The sequence below is a fragment of the Plecotus auritus genome (genome assembly GCF_963455305.1).
Source record: "Plecotus auritus genome assembly, chromosome: 5".
NCBI lineage: Eukaryota > Metazoa > Chordata > Mammalia > Chiroptera > Vespertilionidae > Plecotus > Plecotus auritus.
Window position 1 is genome coordinate 141,580,509 of NC_137776.1, and position 19,321 is coordinate 141,599,829.

Here is a 19,321-nt window from a genome sequence, read left to right on the forward strand (position 1 = left end):
AGGGCAGACACTCAATGCAGGAGCTGCCACCTGGTGGTCAGTGCACTCCCACAGCCAACCTCCTATGGACAGCCAACCTCCCACGGTCCCTTCACCTGGCCAGCTGGCCCCAATCGAGACTGGGTGAGACAGCCCCAATCAGCCTGATCGCCAGTCAGGCTGAGGGACCCCATCCGTACGTGAATTCATGCACCAGGCCTCTAGTACATCTATAATAATAAAAGCATAATATGCAAATGGACTGAATGGCCCTCTGGATCCTGCAGCCTCAGGATTGAGGCAGCCATTGTGGCTGCGAGGGAGGAATTGAGGCAGCTGCTGCGGCTGCGAAGGCCTACTTTGCACCAATTTCATACATCGGGCCTCTAGTCGTAAAATGAAAGGTGTTATTATTAGCTGTCATGGCAAGCAATTGTATAAATGACATTTCTTTTAAATTCCTTTATTATTTCAATGATTATTTTGTGAGGGCATGAGTTGATGTCTAATTTTGGGCTTCTAGTTAGCCTAGTTAAATATTATGCTGGAAGGATTAGTTTGCCCTTGATGTAGAAATATTAAGTGACCTGGACATTGTGCTTACACTGTCCTTGCAGAAACATAATGACTGCTACATTGGGGCAGAGGGCATTCCAGGAAAAGCAACCAATAATGTATTCTTTTTTTTTTCTCCAGGAATCTCAGAGTCTAATGAATACTTGTTCAGATTACTCCAGGATTAAGAGAGAAAATGGGCTTCTACAAAATCCTTTTAAACTTGGTCATACCTAATGTTTGGAATCAGCTGAAATATGGAAAAAAGAACCCAGGACTTGCAGAAAGATGCTCTTGGTTCAAGTTACGGGGTTTCTACTAACTAGCCACGTGACCATGGGTTTGTCACTTAAGTCTTTGAGTCTTGATTTTCTTCTATAAAATAGTGATACTAATACTGATGTTAGTAAGGCTGGTTGTGGTATCAAATAAGATGACATAAAATAATCTTTGTTAAATATAAGATGCTACATAGACATCATCATCATCATTGTTAAAATAAAAGTATTTATTGAGTGCTTTCTATGTTCTTTGCATATGTTAACTCATTTAATTCTTATAATTAACCCAATAATATAAATACAATTACTTGTCAACTTTCTGGAAGACAAAACAAAGGCCTCCAGAGATCCAATAACTTGTCCATTGTTACGTATTAAACTGACTCCAAAGCCTGCAGCATCCTTATTCTTGGAACGGTGATAATCTAATCATCTAAAAGAGTTTCAGAACTTCCAAAACTGAATCTGTAACCCACTATGAATTGAGAACTAATAAGGAAAACATTTTTAATGGAGCAATACTTTTTATGTATTCTCTTTCCACTTTCTCATTTAAAATGTTTGGACTTTATTAATGTTAAGATGATAGTCAAATAAACCTAAAAGTAGCTAGGTACAATCCAGCATCTACTGCAAAGGACATTTCTATTTCTTTACAGACATTGTGTTGGAGAGAACAGTGTTCTAAACTTGATGTGTGTGGAATTCAGAAATGCAGGAGCTTGGAGGAAGACAAGGCTAGTTATTTGCATTTGAGAGTTTTCTCAAAATGATAACTGAAGTCAGAATAGTGAATGAAAAAGGAAAGAGCCAACATTGATATTTGATGAATATCTGTTTATAGAATAGAGAGAAAGAAGAGGAATTAGCAATGGAAGGACAAAATGAACTGTAAGAGAAAAGGTGAGGAAATAGTGAATCTAGAGAGTCTAATACCGTGTTTTCCCGAAAATAAAACATCCTCCGAAAATAAGACCTACTTACAGGTTTCCTTCTGAGTGAAATATAAGGCATCCCCCGAAAATAAGGCCCCAGGCTCTGTCTCAGAATGAAAATTAATTTACCGTAAACTGGTCGCTAGGGCCACCCCGACTGGCGTTTAGCAACCAGTGATGTTACGCAGAGTCCTGACGTCACTGCTGTGTGGAGGCGGAGCAGAGGTCGGAGTGAGCGGTGAGTGCGGGGCGGGAGAGAGGAGACTTTCCCAGATGCGTGTAGAAGAACAGGAGGATTAGAGCGGACGGGACGTGGCGAAGGTGGTGAGTGCTGGTCTGTCTCTGGTGACACTACCTGATGCTCGCGGCTGCCTTCATGATGACTGAAGGTTCTCAGTCAGTGGCAGACCCTGCTCCAGCCCAGATCCAGGCCCCAGCAAGCCCAGTGACAGTCCCCAGGCAGGCCCCAGGGGGTAAATGTCTGATAAAGGGGTAGGGGGGATGTCTGGTGAAGGTGTTCAGTGGCACAGGGGTGGGGGGAGGGGGATCACTTAAAATGACACAGGAGGATCAGAGGGGGCAATCAAAATGACACAGGAGGATCAAAAGGGGTTACTAAAATGGTAATCCCCCCTCTGATTCTCCTGTGCCATTATGATTCCCCCCTCTGATCCCCCCTGTATCATTTTGAGTGATCCCCCTCCCCCCACCTTGATACCCCAATTCCTTTTTTTTTACCCCTAGAAATGAGCGCAAAAAGAAAAAGCTACTCCGTGGAGTACAAGAAAGGAATCGTGGAAGACTCTTGGGGCCAAAATCTTACTGCTTTCTGCAAAGAGAAGATGTTGAGTATCCGATTGGTTCGAGAATGGCGAGCAGAGTATGGTAACCTCATTGAACAAGTGGACAAGGGAAATGCTAAAAAGCGCAAGTGTGGATCAGGTCGGCAACCATTATTTTCCGAGCTGGAAGACCTGATCTGTGAATGGGTTGTTGACAGGAGAGCAAAGGCTTTGGTTGTGAATAGGGCTCAGATTCAAGAATTTTCCCTTGCAATGGCACCACAGTTTGACATAGCCCCCAAAGACTTCAAAGCATCACAACACTGGCTGGATAATTTCCTTCAGCAAAGTGAACTGTCTTTAAGAAGATCTACAACATTGTTTAGGTTGGAAGATACTCAAGTTATTAAGCGAGCACTTGCATTCAAGTCCTTTATTGATGATGCTGACTTCTCTAAATACAATCTTTCCAACATGATTGCTATGGATGAAACTGCAGTGTTTATGGGCCAATCATCTCAAACAACAATTGAACAGCGGGGTGCCTCCTTAGCGTACATTCCCTCCACTGCTTACGAAAGTGCACGTGTTTCCTGTATTTTGGCAATTCGTCTGGATGGCACTAAAATCCCACCTTTAATCATTTCTAAGGGCAAGAAGGAAAAGATTGAACGTGTTTTGGGCGTTTTTATTCTTGAAACTGAAAAAGCCTGGGCCACACAAGCAGTTATAAGGAAGTGGGTCGATTTAATGCTGCCGCTTGTTATGCGAGGGAGCCAAAGAGGTCTGCTAGTCTGGGATGCAGCCAGCACTCACCGCGCTAAAGACATGAAGACATTTCTTCACGAAAGAAAAATAGATCAGATAATGATTCCCGCAGGAATGACAGCCTATCTCCAGACTCTTGATATTGCAATAAACAAGCCATTCAAAGACAATTTGCGCATGGAAATTAATGACTACATTGAAAATAGAATGGAGAGAAATTAGCGTGGAAACTTTGTGAAACCTAAACTGCAAGAAGTTGTGACTTGGGTGAAGAATTCATGGGAGAAAATCACTGACAGTTGCATTGCAAATGCACTGCGAGCAGGCTACCTTGACAAAAAGTACTCATTTAAAGACAGTGCTATTTGCTAAACATGAGAGATTTGGTCCACTGATTCTGAAAGAAATGGAGTCACAAGAAATTCACCAGGAAATTCAGGAATTGGATGGTTATGATGATGTTCCAGAAGATGATGACATGATTGTCATTGAATAAATGAGTAAATTCTTGATACTGTAGGATTCACAGTTCGTCTGGTTTGTGTTGACAACTACCGTACTACCGTACCGTATACAGGTAATAAATTTCCTTTATTTTCATTTAACAATAAATGTGTACCGTATTCTTCTTCATGAAAAAATAAGACATCCCCTGAAAATAAGACCTAGCGTGTCTTTGGGGGCAAAAATTAATATAAGACACTGTCTTATTTTCGGGGAAACATGGTACGTATCATTGAATCCATGAGAAAGTAACTCTGGGGAGGGAAGAAGAGTGTCTCTCTACCCATTTCTTCCTTATCCCTTCCATTTGCCCCCCTAATTAATATGCTGCTGTGGATAGTTTTAATCTCTTTGAATTTTATTTTTTCCTTGATAACAATGATGGGATTTAGTTCACAGGTTGGTTTCTAGGGGGGATATATGTTCTCAGAAGGCGACAGGTTTTGAGAATTTGTTTTGACCCAAAGTGGGAAATAAGCAGATAAGTAAATTTTGTCAAGAACGATATGGAATAGAAAGCATTCACACAAAACACTCATTGATGCATATTTTCCACGAGGCCACATGGCTCAGAGGCCCGTGTCTCACCAGCTACATATACATTCATAGTGCAGTTCTTCATTACATGTTACTAGGATGCTGGGATGAGAGAGATATCAGATTTGCTCCAGAAACAAATCCCTTAGCTCAGTGGTTCTCAACCTTTCTAATGCCTCGACCCTTTAATACTGTTACTCATGTTGTGGTGACACCCAACCATAAAATTATTTTCGTTGCTACTTCATAACTGTAATTTTGCTACTGTTAATGAATCGTAATGTAAATATCTGTGTTTTCCCATGGTCTTAGGCTCTACCTGAGCTAAGTCCCACAGGTTGAGAACCACTAGCAGGGTCGCATAAGACCATCGGAAAACACAGATAGTTACATTACAATTCATAACAGTAGCAAAATTACAGTTATGAAGTAGCAACGAAAATAATTTTATGGTTGGGGGTCACCACAACATGAGGAACTGTATTAAACGGTCGCGGCATTAGAAAGGTTGAGAACCACTGCCTTAGCTGAACTTGGCAATGGTTAGATTGACCTCAGAATATTATGTTCCATTTAGTTTGCAAAGGGAATCAAAAGAAACTTGAAGGAGATAAACTTGAGGAGAAACCCCACTATGCAATGTTCCTTGTTCCGTGTGCTCACTGTGCAGCGCGGTGGGTAGAAGCTACCTGGGCTCTGGAGCAAGGCAGTCCTAGTGCAGCGCCTCCTGCCTGCGGTGTGCACATCCTGCACCTCACCCAGCCTCAGGTAACCTTTTCCCTCCAAGGGAAAGTAATGCCTACCTCCTTATCAAGCACCTAGACCAGTGGTCGGCAAACTCATTAGTCAACAGAGCGGCAAACCGCGGCTCGCGAGTCGCATGTGGCTCGTGAGCCGCAGTTTGCCGACCACTGACCTAGACTGTCCATGCACATAAATTGTCCCTCAAAAATTGAAATTATTGTAACTCCATTTATGATTTTAAAATTCTAACTGCTTTCTGCCCAGATGTGGAGATAAGGACAATTCATTTCTTCTTAAGATCACATTGCTCTACCCGACAGCTAGGGGTACCCCATATATCTTGCAATAAAGATCTCACATTAAAAGGCCTTTTCTGTAGGAGCCATGTTTAAGTGACATGACGATTCTCAGGCAGAATCCCAGGGGACAGTCCTATGAAATACCCAGAGAAGCACATTCAGCCTCATTTTGTTTTATGACTTCCAACTGGTTCCTAGAATTTTAATCCTAATGCTTTTCTAGGAAATTTGCAGGACTGCTGAAATATATAGTTCTGATAAAATTCCACAGTCAGCACTGGGAAATCATTGGTGCTCAGTCAGGAGAAAATCCACAGTGTAGCCTGTGGAAGCTCAGGGTTGCTTGTGTCTCTGAGGGGGCAGAGGAAGCAGTGAGCTGAACAGCTGTGAGCTAAGTGCCTTCTAGGTGGGAGAATGCCAGGGACACACCCCGGGTGGATAGAGGCTCAGCGGTCATGACGGTGAACCCCATCTGCACGCTGGCTTCTCTGTGCGGCGGGGACATGTATAGGGACACCATGGTGAAGCAGACAGTTCCAGCCTAGGCCTCGAGGAGCTCACAGTCTAGAGGCAGAACTGGATGAAGGCAGTTAGCGCCGGCTCCTCTCCACCCTATCTATCCCCCGGTGGTTGAGCCTTTTAGGGTCTGGCCCGGTGCCCCTCTGGAGATAAAGTGCTCCCCAAGTGTCCCCAGAGGCAATCCTTCCAGGATTCGCACATACACTTGAGGTTGTCTAAAACCTGAGTGAAACCACTGGCTGGGTTTGAACTGCTCTCTTACCTCCCCTGTGAGCTGGTGGGCTCCAGTGCCCTTTGAGAATAGCCCCTGCCTGCCCAGGCTTTCAGAGAATCTACCCTGAGTGGGTGGGTTCACTACAATGGCCTCAGTGAGACAATTTCAGAATAAAGATATTTCCAACAGACATTAACCACCACTGGTCTTGAGCCCTAGTTCCTCATTTACTAATCAATCTTCATCTGTCTGGTAAAAACAATCACCGTACCTCTGTCATTGGGACAGTGGCAAACATCGCAGGAGTTAGTACATGTGAAGATGGAGCATCCTGCCTGGCACACTGCATGTTGGCTCTTTTTATTCCTGTTCACCCCAGCAGATGGTCTCTGTGTTAACCCACATTTTGTAAGACACTTTGTCCAGATGTAGGAAATGTTTCAGTAGCTGTTAGAGGACACTTCAGAAACGCCAGAAATTGCCACCATTCCTTGGGTACATACCTCCATTTTCTACCTGTGTAGATTAGGGTAGTAGCCTGGACTTGTGTCACTAAGTTATTTGACAACAAGCACATCAGTGCTTCACAACTCCCAAGCACAGTGAAACCCCAAACCTCAGAGAGGATTCACTGGAGCGTTTCCCAGGAGGTGACCTGTTTTATCTCGTCTACTCATTTGGTTGAGGCAATCAGAAGCATTTGGGTGAGCTTCAGTAGGAAATGAGACTAAAACCCTCTCTCACATTAAATTAGGGAAGGAAAAGCAGTGTCTTAGCTACCGAGGGGAGGAAACTACAGAAGCCAATGTGGCCTCAGGGGAGGGGGAAACTGTGTGATTCAAGAAAACAGTGAAACAGACAGAGGGACTGTGGAGAGGGCTCTGCCACTCACGAGTCACTGCTTACATACCAGTTCCTTCTTCTTCATGCACTCCATGAGGACAATGAACAGATGCTGGGCTTGCGTTCGAGTATACGTGAAGGTCTTCTGAATGGTCACCAGCAGCTGGTCCCGCAAAGATTCATTGATAAGTCTGCAATTAAAACCAGTGCCCAAACAGGTGAACACAGCTCCTATTCAGTACATATTGCTGAGAGACATTATAGAACGGAGGAAAGTATTATGACAATTTCCTTTAGAGAGGAGTTTCCTCTTCCGGTATGCTTCTCACAACAGTTATTTTGAATGGGATAATTAAAAGAAAGCCCACAGTACATTTAAAAACAAATCCATTTTAATGTCTCAGAATTTAAAAGAGCAAAGTATTGGAAGATTTAGTTCGTGTCTAATACCCTCATCCTCAAGTGTTGTAATTAAAAAATGCTTTCAATTAATAATTAGCATCTTGGTAAAATTTTACTGTATTGCTTATCTAAACATTTAAATTTTAACTTCATCTCTAATTGTGAAAAAAAGGTCATATCTCAGTAATGGATTTTTGAGCATCAATAAGGATAAACAGAACTTACTTTGTTTTCTAAATTATTTCATGTAGGCGGTAGCTTATCTGGCCTATGATTCACATCATCATTATTTATGTCGAGATTTTGCTGTGTTATAGTCAACAAGGGTCTGACCCATACGGAGATATCATATTGACTACTTTATTAAAAGACTGGAGAATTAAGGCAAGCAGGGAAGTGCATCATATCCAATCAATCCTCTATGATCTCTTAAACATGGACCAATCATAACTAACTTTAACTACTTTTACTAGCCTGATGAGAAATGGGCTATTTCTACCAGCCATCAAATGGCAGGGAATAAAAATTCACTTTATTGTTAACAGATACTGTCCGAAATGAGGAAGATAAAACTGTTCTTAAGAACTAGTGACAAAATGATCACAATTTGCCTAGCATTTTAAAGTTTACAACTTTTTTATAATTGAAGTATCAGCAATTCCTATGTACAACAGTAAAATATAATTATCTCATTTGATGCTTACAAGAACTGTATAGCCAAATATTTATACAATTTAAAAGGGAAGGACATTTTATTCACAGAGAGCCAGATGCTTAAGGTCACTCAGCAAATACATGGCAGAGCCAGAACCAGAACCTAGGTCTTCTGAATCCTTGTCTAGTGCTCTTTCCACGACACCACACTGCCTTTGAAATTTTTTTGTTTTGGAAAGAAAGTGAGAGGGAAAGAAATATCAATTGGCTGCCTCCTGCACATCCCCTTCTGGCGATTGAGCCCACAACCTGGGCATGTGCCCTGACAGGGAATCAAACTGGTAACTTTTTGGTGCAAGGGATGACGCTCAACCAACTGAGCCACATGAGCCAGGGCAACCACACACTGCCTTTTATTACATCAAGTGCCCTACACCACTGCCTCTCTTTATCACTGTGGCTATTTGAACAGGAAATTATGAAATTTCCTTTAACATAAAAGTATGACAAATTTTGTTGCTTAAAAGCAAGCAAGATGGGAAGCTTGAGAATATCTTCATAGCAGCAGCCTGCTGTGCTCCAATATTGTGTGAGGATTTACCTGGACCCTGTAGGTTGGATATTATGGTGGCCCATAATATTATGGTTGGATATTATCTTTGAGGAGGGTGCATTCCCCATGATGAAAGTATACCAAGGATCCTGAATGTCACTCAGCTCAGTGGTTGAATGGGTTACTCCTCTGCCCCTCAGGAAGATTTATATCATGAACATATACTAGTGCATTTAGGAAAAGAGGATGGCCCCAATAAGGTTGAAAAGGGATACTAGATCCTCTTAAGTTTACAAAGTTGGAGGACTCTGTGGCCTTAGGTGTTGACCAGTCTGAAACCATTTATTCATTCATTCAACAATTGCTTAGTAATGTCTACTTAGTGCCAGACACTGTGGTGCATGCAGGGCTACAGGGACAGATGAGAAATATACACTTCCAGCCTTCAGTGAGCTTTCACACCAGTGGAGAAGAAAGACATGAATTAGCAATTCAACTTTGATTGACAGTGGTAAAAAGAAGCAGCTTGTGACAGTTGAATATATCTAATCTGGAGGATTCAAGGAAGATTCCTCTGAGGAAGTGCTGCTTTATCTGAGACTTGAGGAATGAATGAGCATTAGCATGATCAAGGGGGTAGTGGGTCTGGGCAAGAGCATTCTTGGCAGACAAAAGAGCATGAACAGACCTAGTTTAGAAAAAATAAAAGAAGGTCAGTATTCCTGGAGCAGAGAGAGCAAAAGAAAAGGTGGAAAAGGATGGGGCTGCAGAGGGGATGAGCAAGGACAAAATAACAAGGAACTTCCGACATAGTGTTAGAGAGCTCAGATTTTATTTCCCGGCAATGAGAAGCCATTGAAGGATTTAAGATGGAAAGTGATATAATTACATTTGTGTTGCCAATTACTTTTCTTAAGGAGACAGGGCCTGAGCACTTATACCTGGGCATGTGTCTACTTGACAAATAACTCATGTGGATGGGTCTAGAGAATTCTGCAATATCAAATGTACATAGATGTTGTACACAATTAAGAACAGAAGAAACTCCTGATTAGTCACTTGATAGATCCAATCATTTATCTGCAGGTGTTTAATTTTGAGAACAACTCAAAATTTGTTTCCCATTGCTAACCATCTGCAATAAATCCCAGTTCCCTGAGGTCATTATCTGTCTGAGGGATCTGTCACTGGTATCCAGCCTGTCATTTTATAAAAATTGAGGCATAACGTACAGCTAAGCTGATTGTGGGTTTCAGTGGTTAGGAGATATGAAAAACACTAAGAATCTTATACTTTTAGCCCAGTTTTGCAGCTGACTAAAGCTGTGGTTTTGCATCTATGACCTAGCAATAATAACCATGGAATTATATTTTTTGCAGAAGAATTCTTTCAGTTGGTTGTTTTCCAAAGTGTGGGATGCCTATCATTGATGGAGCAGAGATGGTTTTAGGTGAAACAAAGGTGATTTGGTCCTTATAAAGCACCTAGGTGCTCATTAAACATTAAATAACTGCTATTCCTGGTTTAGTTCTTTTTCCATCATCCTGATTGCATCAAGAGGAAAATCTCATTTTTGAAGCTTCTTTGCCTTTAACAACTTCCCAACACTTGCAAGTCTCCCACTTTTGACAAAGAAACAACAAATATTAGGTCTCATGCCTTTGATCTGAAGAGTTTAATAACATGGTTTTGAAAAAGATCCTGAACAATATTTGACATGCTCATAGCACATCATGGTTTATGACACAGTGGGCTACAGTGATGATCTCTTTTTATCTTCATAAAAACCTGTGTCAAGCAGGTTTTCCACTTTGCTGAAGAGGAAACTGTGGCTCAAGAGGTTAAATGATTTGTGCAAAGTCACATAGCTTGGTCATCTCAAATGCTTGAGTTGAGTCTACTGGTTTCAGCCTTCCCTCCATGGTGCTGCTTTTCCTGATTGGAACCCATCAATATGTCTTTCAGTTTCCTAATCATCTGCATTGGGGGTAAAAATGTAAGTGTATTTGTTGTAGGAAATTGATTTTCCTTTTGTTATAAAGAGAACATTTGAAGAAAATCGGGTGTGTTTGGAGGAGATAAGTAAATGATTGGTAAATGAGGATGATGGAAAGGGCATTTAGTATGCTGACAATTACATTTGCTTCTAATTTCACAAGTGTTTGCTGTGTTGAACCAATGTCTTGTGTTTGGCACAAAGGCTTCTTGTCTTCCCCAAGAGCCCTTTCTTATTTTGTGGCCATATTCTGTAGGATATTGAGAAGCCTGCTTTCTTGAAATTATTGCTTTCCTAGCTCTTTCCATTTTTATCCCCCTCTGCAAACACTGGAATGATTTAAAAATCTGGACTGTGATATTTAATAATCAGCAAAAATAGAAATAAGCCAATTTTAGATTTCTTTTTATGGCTTTAAAATAGAGATTGGAAATTACTTGACATCAAAACATGGTTATAGTGTTATGTAAAATTTTTAGTTCTAGAACTGGGTCTTTGACAAAGGGTTACCTATTTATGGAAGCTGTTAATCTGAGACTCCACACACCAATGCTATCTTTGGTATACCTAAAATTGGAAGGTTTTCTGATTTAGGAAGTGTAGTCATTGAAGTGAGGGAAATCTTTATACTATGGCATTTATGTTTCCATGTAAATGCTGTACTTGTGACCTGGAGCTTTTTAGATGAATTGCAGAGTTATTTGAAATAGGTCAAGAGGAACCAACAAAACTTCCCACTGTTTGCTATTAGTATTCTGTTCGAATGCAATACCACCCGCATCTACACACTTTTCTCAGAATGAATTTAATTACTTGCAATGTCAGAGTTTGTTCCTAGATTAAAAAATTAGAAAATGCATTTAAAATTCAATGGGACTCACAGAGCTAGACTTAGGTTAATGGCTTTTGAAGAGAGAAGCCCTTCTAATGCCCTCCATAACACCTTCTATTAATTTACTCAGATAGAATATGAGAAAATTTTATTTATGTAGATAAAAAAGATTGCTAATATCAACTTGATATTTAAAAGACATCATTTCCCATGGAATTTCAAATACTCTAAAGAAAAATGAAATTTTATTATTTTCTTGAAGCCAAAGCAAATTACTAAATGTAACACTAAAGACTCAGAAAAATTACATGTCCTGCCTAAGGTAATGGAGAATGCTATTTTTTTAAATCTTCTTTTCCATCTTCAATAAAAGTTACCACTTCCTCCCAAATATCATGGCTCTGGGTCATAAGTAACAGCATGGTCCTTTCCAAAGTTAAATTGTCACTTGCTAGCTGTGCGATCTTGTCTAAGTTACGTAATTTTTCCATGTTGTATTTTTCATATATGTAAAATGAGAATTATAATAGCACTAATCTAATTGATTGGTAAATATTAAATGAATTAATCATTGTAAAGGGATTAGAAAAGTGCCTGACAAATCCTATGTAAGCATTTATTATTATCAAAACACTGTCTTACAATGTCCCGTAGGAAAGAGTCACTTCTTGTTAAGTAGCACAACCAGTAGCTGGGGCCTCTTTGTGCAATGCAGAGCTCTGTCCTGGAATCACCTGGTGAGCCCAATGGTACAAGGCCACTCCCAGTCCAGGCTGAAGAAATAACTTCCCCACTTCAGAGAGGTGAGAGATCACCAGTTCTTTCTTACATTTGGGAAATAGGGACACTAAGCAGATTTAGGAGGCTCAATTAAAGAGGAACCTCATAAACATGCCATGTAGACATCTGCACATCTATTTATTTATTTAACAAACAATATGAGTGCCTACTATGTGCCTGGAACTAAGCTAGGAGTAGAGAGATGAAGACTATGGAGACCTAGTCTCAATTAACTCATAGGGTTGTATGTCATATATTCTGATAATCTTTTAATTGGCAAGACATCCCAAAACTTAGTGATGTAAAACAGCATTTAGTTATCGTGTTGATGGTTTTGAGGGTCAGGAATTCAGGCTGAGCATAGTAGGGATGACTTATCTCTGCTCCATGATATCTAGGGAGAAGCTGGAGAAGCTGGAATGACTGAAGATGGCTATAAATGCTCAACTGGGACTCTATGTCTGGGGCCTCAACTCTTCTCCACATGGCATCTCCTGGGGCTGGACTATCCAATATGGTTTCTTTACTTCCAAGTGCTGCCCCAGGCCTGGGATGGCCAAGAGAACTGAGGACCGGTGGTGGCAGGATAGATGGACTTCTTACATGGCAGTTGGGTTCTCTCAGTGAGGATTCCAAGAAAAGAGTGTTCAAAGAGGCCCAGGTAGAAACCACAGGGCTTTTTATGACTTAACTTCAGAATTCCCCAAATGCCATTTCCTTATTTTAATTAATCAAGTCACTAAGAGCAGCCCAGATTCAATAGGAGGGAAGGAATAGACTCCATCTCTTGATGGAACAGAAACACAAATATATAGAGAGAAGGAATATATTAACAGTGATCATCTTGGAGGCAAGCAACTCCATCAAGTGATTCTGTTCAGAGGAGACGTTGTAAAGCATTGATCTTTTCCATATTTAAGCATAAAGAGCCTCAACTTTTTACTTTAAATTCCAACTTTTAACAGCTGATTAGAATGAGAACCACAACTTTCCTTAAAAGTTTGTCTCATCATTGACAAATATTTTCAAAATGTTATTACTTGCTCGAAGCATAGGACCTGCAAATGTTTTCTTTTGATTCAGTAGCCTATTTACATTTATTCAGCATCTACTATATACGGTGTTTCTTTTAGGCCTTGGGCACCTGGCCGGACCCTTTTTTCCATGGATACCTTGTCTCTATTGAATGCTATATGTAAGGGACATCTGTAAAACGTGTCATGCTTGGATCAACATGTAATGTGTCCCTGTTGTCACACTGCAAAAACAGTGGGGTGTTTTCTTGGTATACTCATCTCACATTGGGATCTGTTTGGAGAGGAAAAACAACAACAGCACCTTCCACAAACTAACTGAGAAATCTGAGTTTCTAAAATACTGTTCCACTCAATCTTATTCTCGATATACCTTGGTTTGGGCCCTCACATATCTTACTCAGATGGTACCAACAGACCACTAATTAAGTTCGTCCTTTATCCTCCTCTAATCCATTTCCCACTGGTTTAATGAAATTATGCTTCTACAAAGCAAATATGATTCTATCACATCCTTCTTAAAATGGTGCAATAGCACCCCATCACTAGCAATATAACATATCAACTCTTGATATTTCTGGAATCTGTATGTTTTTTGGAAAGCATTAATCTAAAAATTTTGCTGAAAGATTTGAACTTTAGGATAAAGGAATGATACAAGTTTAGAGCAAACATTTTACAGATGAAGAATCTGACGCCTACAGAGGTAAATTAACGTACTAAAGATTATATTATAGCTGACAGCATCACAGTGGGGTCTAAGGATAAGAAAATCAGGGAGGAAGAATCTCTGCAAATAAATTATATGAACCTAAATACATAGTTCAACTCAGTGTAGTCACACAAAGTTAGTGATTTGTTATTGAAATGACTGGATACAAGTGGAGATTTCATCTGTTGTTTTTTTTTCTTCCTGAAACTGGATGTTATAAGTTTTATGTGAGAGAAGACTGAGTCATGTGATTTCAAGGATCACTACTCCCCTAGCTTACCAGATGCCCCAAGTTCCTTTTAATTCATTAAAAGGCAAATAAATATTTTGTTCAACAATTAGAAGCCCAAAGAGCAACTCTGGATAAGTGATGCTTCATGTTAACCTCACGCTTAACTGACTGATGTTGATGGATTTCAGAAAGCACTAGTTGACTAGAAAGTCGGGAGCCATGTGAATGGAACACACAAAAATGACCAATAGAGGGGATGGGATGAGTAAACCGGTTTGTCCAACTTTTTACTAAGGATCAACTTCAGATACAAATGGCCTCTGTAAGCTAAGGCCTGTGAGAAACAGTACCTCTGATCTTGCTTTAGTATCTAGCCAAGAGAAAGTGTTCACCTGGGCTTTTCGTGCGGGTTCCCATTCAGTAATGCAAGGCAGTTAGAATGATCTAAGAGAAGCTGCCTATAATTGGGCAGAATGCACACACCTTGATGGTACAATCTGTTCAATAAAATTCATTTACAACTACTCATGGGGAGTTTCTTCCTTTTGTTCACATTCTTCTGTTCTATTTCTTTAAACATACTCTAGAATCACAAGGTAAAATAGAGACATATACTGTATATACATACAAAAGGAAATAGTAGGTGGGTAGTTTAGTAGGACTGAGGGTGGTAAAAGGCACTTGTACCTATTGTAAGAGAAGCTTTGTGTTATACATTTTGTACATGGCATTTCATAAAGAAATATTAATTTAAGAAAGTCCTAATGAGACTCTAACTCCTTGGCTGCAGGGAATGCACATGATGTTACTATGTAGTCTTATCCAGGTGCTAAAGACAGAGGCTTCCCATACCTCCTTACCTTAATTCCCCACCATTCTCTTTATCACCTAATATTATAAGGGGTGTTTATTATGTTTATTACTTACTATCTATCTAATCCTGTTAAAATGAAAGTTCCACAACAGCAGAAATTTTTGTGTATTTGGTTCACAGGTGTGTTTTGGCCAGTGCCTAGAACAGTGCCTGGAACATAGTAGGTGTTAAAAAATATTGTTTGAATGACTGGATGTATAATGTTGGCTAAATGCAAAAAATGTAATTGAAATAAAGGGAACCATGGAAATCTGTTGGCAGTCCAGGGTTCCCAGTTTTGGGGAAATGCAGAAATGTTGGAGCTGTGCAATCCTATATGGAAGCCATTAGTCATGGGGTAATTTAAACTGAAATTTATTATGGTTAAGTAAAATGTAAAATTTAATTAGTAGTCACTCTGCCCACAATTCAAGTGCTTAGCACTTATGGTATACTAGAGGCCCGGTGCACAAAATTAGTGCACAGGGGTGGGGGAGAGTTCTCCTTCAGCCCAGCCTGCACCCTCTCCAATCTGGGACTCCTTGAGGGATGTCCGACTGCCCATTTAGGCCCGATTGCGGCAGGCCTAAACAGGCAGTCAGACATCCCTCTCACAATCCAGGACTGCTGGCTCCCAACTACTCGCCTGCCTGCCTTCCTAATTGCCCCTAACCGCTTCTGCCTGCCATCCTGATCACCCCCTAACCATTCCCCTGACAGCCTGATTGATGCCTAACTGCTCCCCTGCCAGCCTGTTTGCCCCTAACTGCCCTCCCCTGCAGGCCTGGTCCCCCCCAACTGCTGTCCCCTGCAGGCTTGATCACCCCCAACTGCTCTCCCTTGCAGGCCTGGTCCCTCCCAACTGCCCTACCCTGCTGGCCTGATTGCCCACAACTGCCCTCCCTTGCAGACCTGGTCCCTCCCAATTGCCCTCCCCTGCTGGCCTTCTTGTGGTGGCCATCTTGTGTCCACATGGGGGCAGGAGCTTTGACCACATGGGGGCAGCCATCTTGTGTGTTGGAGTGATGGTCAATTTGCATATTACTCTTTTATTAGATAGGATAGAGGCCTGGTGCATGGGTGGGGGCCAGATGGTTTGCCCTGAAGGGTGTCCCAGATCAGGGTGGGGGTTCCCTAGGGGAGTGGGGCGGCCTGGGCGAGGGGCCTGTGGTGGTTTGCAGGCCGGCCATGCCCCCCGGCGACCCAAGCGGAGGCTCTGGTATCTGGGATTTATTTATCTTCTACAATTGAAACTTTGTAGACTGGAGCGGAGCCAAGCCTTCTGCTTGCTCCGTGGTGGCAGCCATTTCTATTGGGATTTATTTATCTTCTATAATTGAAACTTTGTAGTGGAGGCCTGGGCCGGCCAGGGCTGCAGAAAGCTTGGCTTCCTCCGTCGCTGGGGGCAACCCTAACCTCCTGCTCTCTCCAGCTCCGTGGCTGCTGCCATTTTTGTTGGGATTTATTTATCTCCTATAATTGAAACTTTGTAGCCTTGAGTGGAGGCCTGGGCCAGCCAGGGTGTGCGGAAAGCTTGGCTTCCTCCATCGCCGGGGAAACCCAAATCTTCCTCCTGCTCTCTCCGTGGCTGCAGCCATCTTGGTTGGGTTAATTTGCATACTTGCTCCCGATTGGCTGGTGGGCGTGGCTTGTGGGTGTCACAGAGTGATGGTTAATTTGCATATTACTCTTTTATTAGGTAGGATAAGAAATGTATATACCATATTGCATATGCCATGCTCACAGTTAGTTCTATTGGAGAGCACTGCTCTTGAGGCAGACATGCTGCCAAATTCTTCATATAAGGCAGGGACTAACAGCACATTTAGGTGACAAATCCTGATTAGTATCCCTGTAATTTCTCTGCTTTCCTTCGCCTTTGGTTATGAATATGCCCAAGAGTAGAAATTAAGTGTTGCCAAAGAATACAAGGACTGCCACATGGTCAGGTAGATTTTCTGCTGCCAAAATTGTAAGAGAAACACATCCTCAGAGTTCATTACAAATGAGATTCCATCAGCGGCTATTGCCCAGAGCCAGACAAAAGGAATAGTCAACCTTTTCATTGGTTTAGGCTCTGTAGAAAACACAGAATCAGAGCTGACTGAAATGGGCAGGCAAAAGCACTGGCACCTCTTCAACTGACATGCTTTAAAAGTTGGTCCAACAGTTATTTATTTATTTTTCAAATTTAATAAATCTTAATTGTTCAGATTATTACAATTGTTCCTATTTTTTTCCCCCATAGGTTCCCTCCACCTGGTTCCCACCCCACCCTCTGCCCTTACACCGCCCCCCCCCGAATGTCATAATCCATAGGTGTATGATTTTTGTCCAGTCTCTTCCTGCATCCCCCACACCCCTTTCCCCCCGAGAATTGTCGGTCAACTCCCTTTCTATGCCCTTGATTCTATTATATTCACCAGTTTATTTTGTTCATCAGATTTTTTATTCACTTGATTTTTAGATTCACTTGTTGATAAATATGTAGTTGTTGTTCATAATTTTTATCTTTACCTTTTTCTTCTTCTTCCTCTTCTTAAAGAATACCTTTCAGCATTTCATATAATACTGGTTTGGTGGTGATGAACTCCTTTAGCTTTTTCTTATCTGTGAAGCTCTTTATCTGCCCTTCAATTCTGAATGATAGCTTTGCTGGGTCAAGTAATCTTGGTTGAGGTTCTTGCTATTCATCACTTTGAATATTTCTTGCCACTCCCATCTGGCCTGCATAGTTTCTGTTGAGAAATCAACTGACAATCGTATGGGTGCTCCCTTGTAGGTAATTAACTGTTTTTCTCTTGCTGCTTTTAATATTCTCTCTTTGTCTTTTGCCCTTGGCATTTTAATTATGATGTGTCTTGGTGAGGTCCTCTTTGGATTCCTTTTGTTTGGGGTTCTGTGGGCTTCCTGGACTTGTAAGTCTATTTCTTTCACCAGGTGGGGGAAGTTTTCTGTCATTATTTTTTCAAATAGGTTTTCAGTATCATGCTCTCTCTCTTCTTCTGGCACCCCCATAATTCAGATGTTGGTACACTTGAAATTGTCCCAGAGGCTCCTTACACTACCTTCATATTTTTGGATTTTTTTTTCTTTTTCCAGTTGGGTGTTTTTTGCTTCTTTGTATTTCAAATCTTTGACTTGACTCTTGCGATCCTTTAGTCTGATATTAGATCTCTGTATATTATTTTTTATTTCAGTCAGTGTATGCTTAATTTCTAGTTGGTCCTTTTTCATATCCTCGAGGGTCTCACTAAATTTATCGGCCTTTTCTAGGAAATTCTTGAAAAACCTTATAACCGTGGTTTTGAACTCTATATGCAGTCGTTTGTTTTCCTCCATTTCTTTAATTTCTGATCTGTTTCTTTGTCTCGCATTTTTGTTGCTTCCCTTAGTTGGTAGAGTAGCTTTGTGTGCTAGATGTCCTATAGGGCCCAGTGGCTCAGCCTCCCCAGTTACCTGAGGTGGACACTCTTGTTGCACCCCTTTGTGGGCTGTGTGCACAGTCTTGTTGTAGTTAAGTCTTGATTGTTTTGGTATCACTGGGAGGGATTGGCCTCCCGGCCAACTGGCTGTGAGGATCAGCTGTGTCTACACTGGTAGAACTTCTGTGCTGGAGACACCCTTATGAGACAAGGCTTACAAAAGCCTCTGTGCTCAGCTTGGATGGGGCAGAGTCCCAGGGCAGAGCAGACAGCCTTGGTTTCCCGTCAGCCCTGCCCTATGAGGCCCCTGGGTCTCAGTGTCCCTTGGTAATCTCTGTAAGCACCTCTGAGAGAAAGCCACCCTTGGGTTTCACCCGCTGCCAGACAGTTCAGTTTCTCACCGAATGAGTCTGGGTCCCCAAAGTCTTGCCCAGAACTGGAGTTCAGTGCAGTCAGGAGCCCCTGTCTCCCTCCTGCTTAAGAAAGCCAGCCACACACTCAGCCGCCAGTCCTCTCTGCGCACACGTGTGCGTCTCTGTACCTCAGCCTTTTGCAGCTTCTGTGAGTCTCAGTGTGCTTTTCTCTTTCCTTCTAGTTGTAGAATTTCCACTCAGCCAGCCTTCCTGTGGTTCTGGATGATGTCCATTTTGCCTTTTAGTTGTAGTTTTGAAATAGTTGTGTGAGGCAGCAGTTTAGGTGTTTACCTATGCCGCCATCTTGGTTTCTCCGGTCCAACAGTTATTTAGAGGAGAAGTCTTTTAGGCAGATAACTTTCTTTAGGACTATCTATAAGACTTTGTCTTCATTTTATTTTATTCCATTTTATAATTTTTTGATTTTGTCTTTATTTTAGAGTAAGAGTAGACATTCATGGCACGTTAACTGTAA

At 41.5% G+C, this 19,321-nt stretch overlaps 1 protein-coding gene across 8 annotated transcripts in view; it reads right to left on the reverse strand.

Annotated features, from left to right (window-relative positions):
- The window catches only part of TRPM3 (transient receptor potential cation channel subfamily M member 3), a 711,013-nt gene that overhangs the window by 151,834 nt on the left and 539,858 nt on the right, over positions 1-19,321 (reverse strand). For all 8 annotated transcript variants that reach the window (XM_080667736.1, XM_080667735.1, XM_080667742.1 and 5 more), the window contains one exon: positions 7,028-7,151. In XM_080667736.1, coding sequence (XP_080523862.1) covers positions 7,028-7,151 — 124 coding nt within the window. The remainder of the gene's footprint in view (positions 1-7,027; positions 7,152-19,321) is intronic.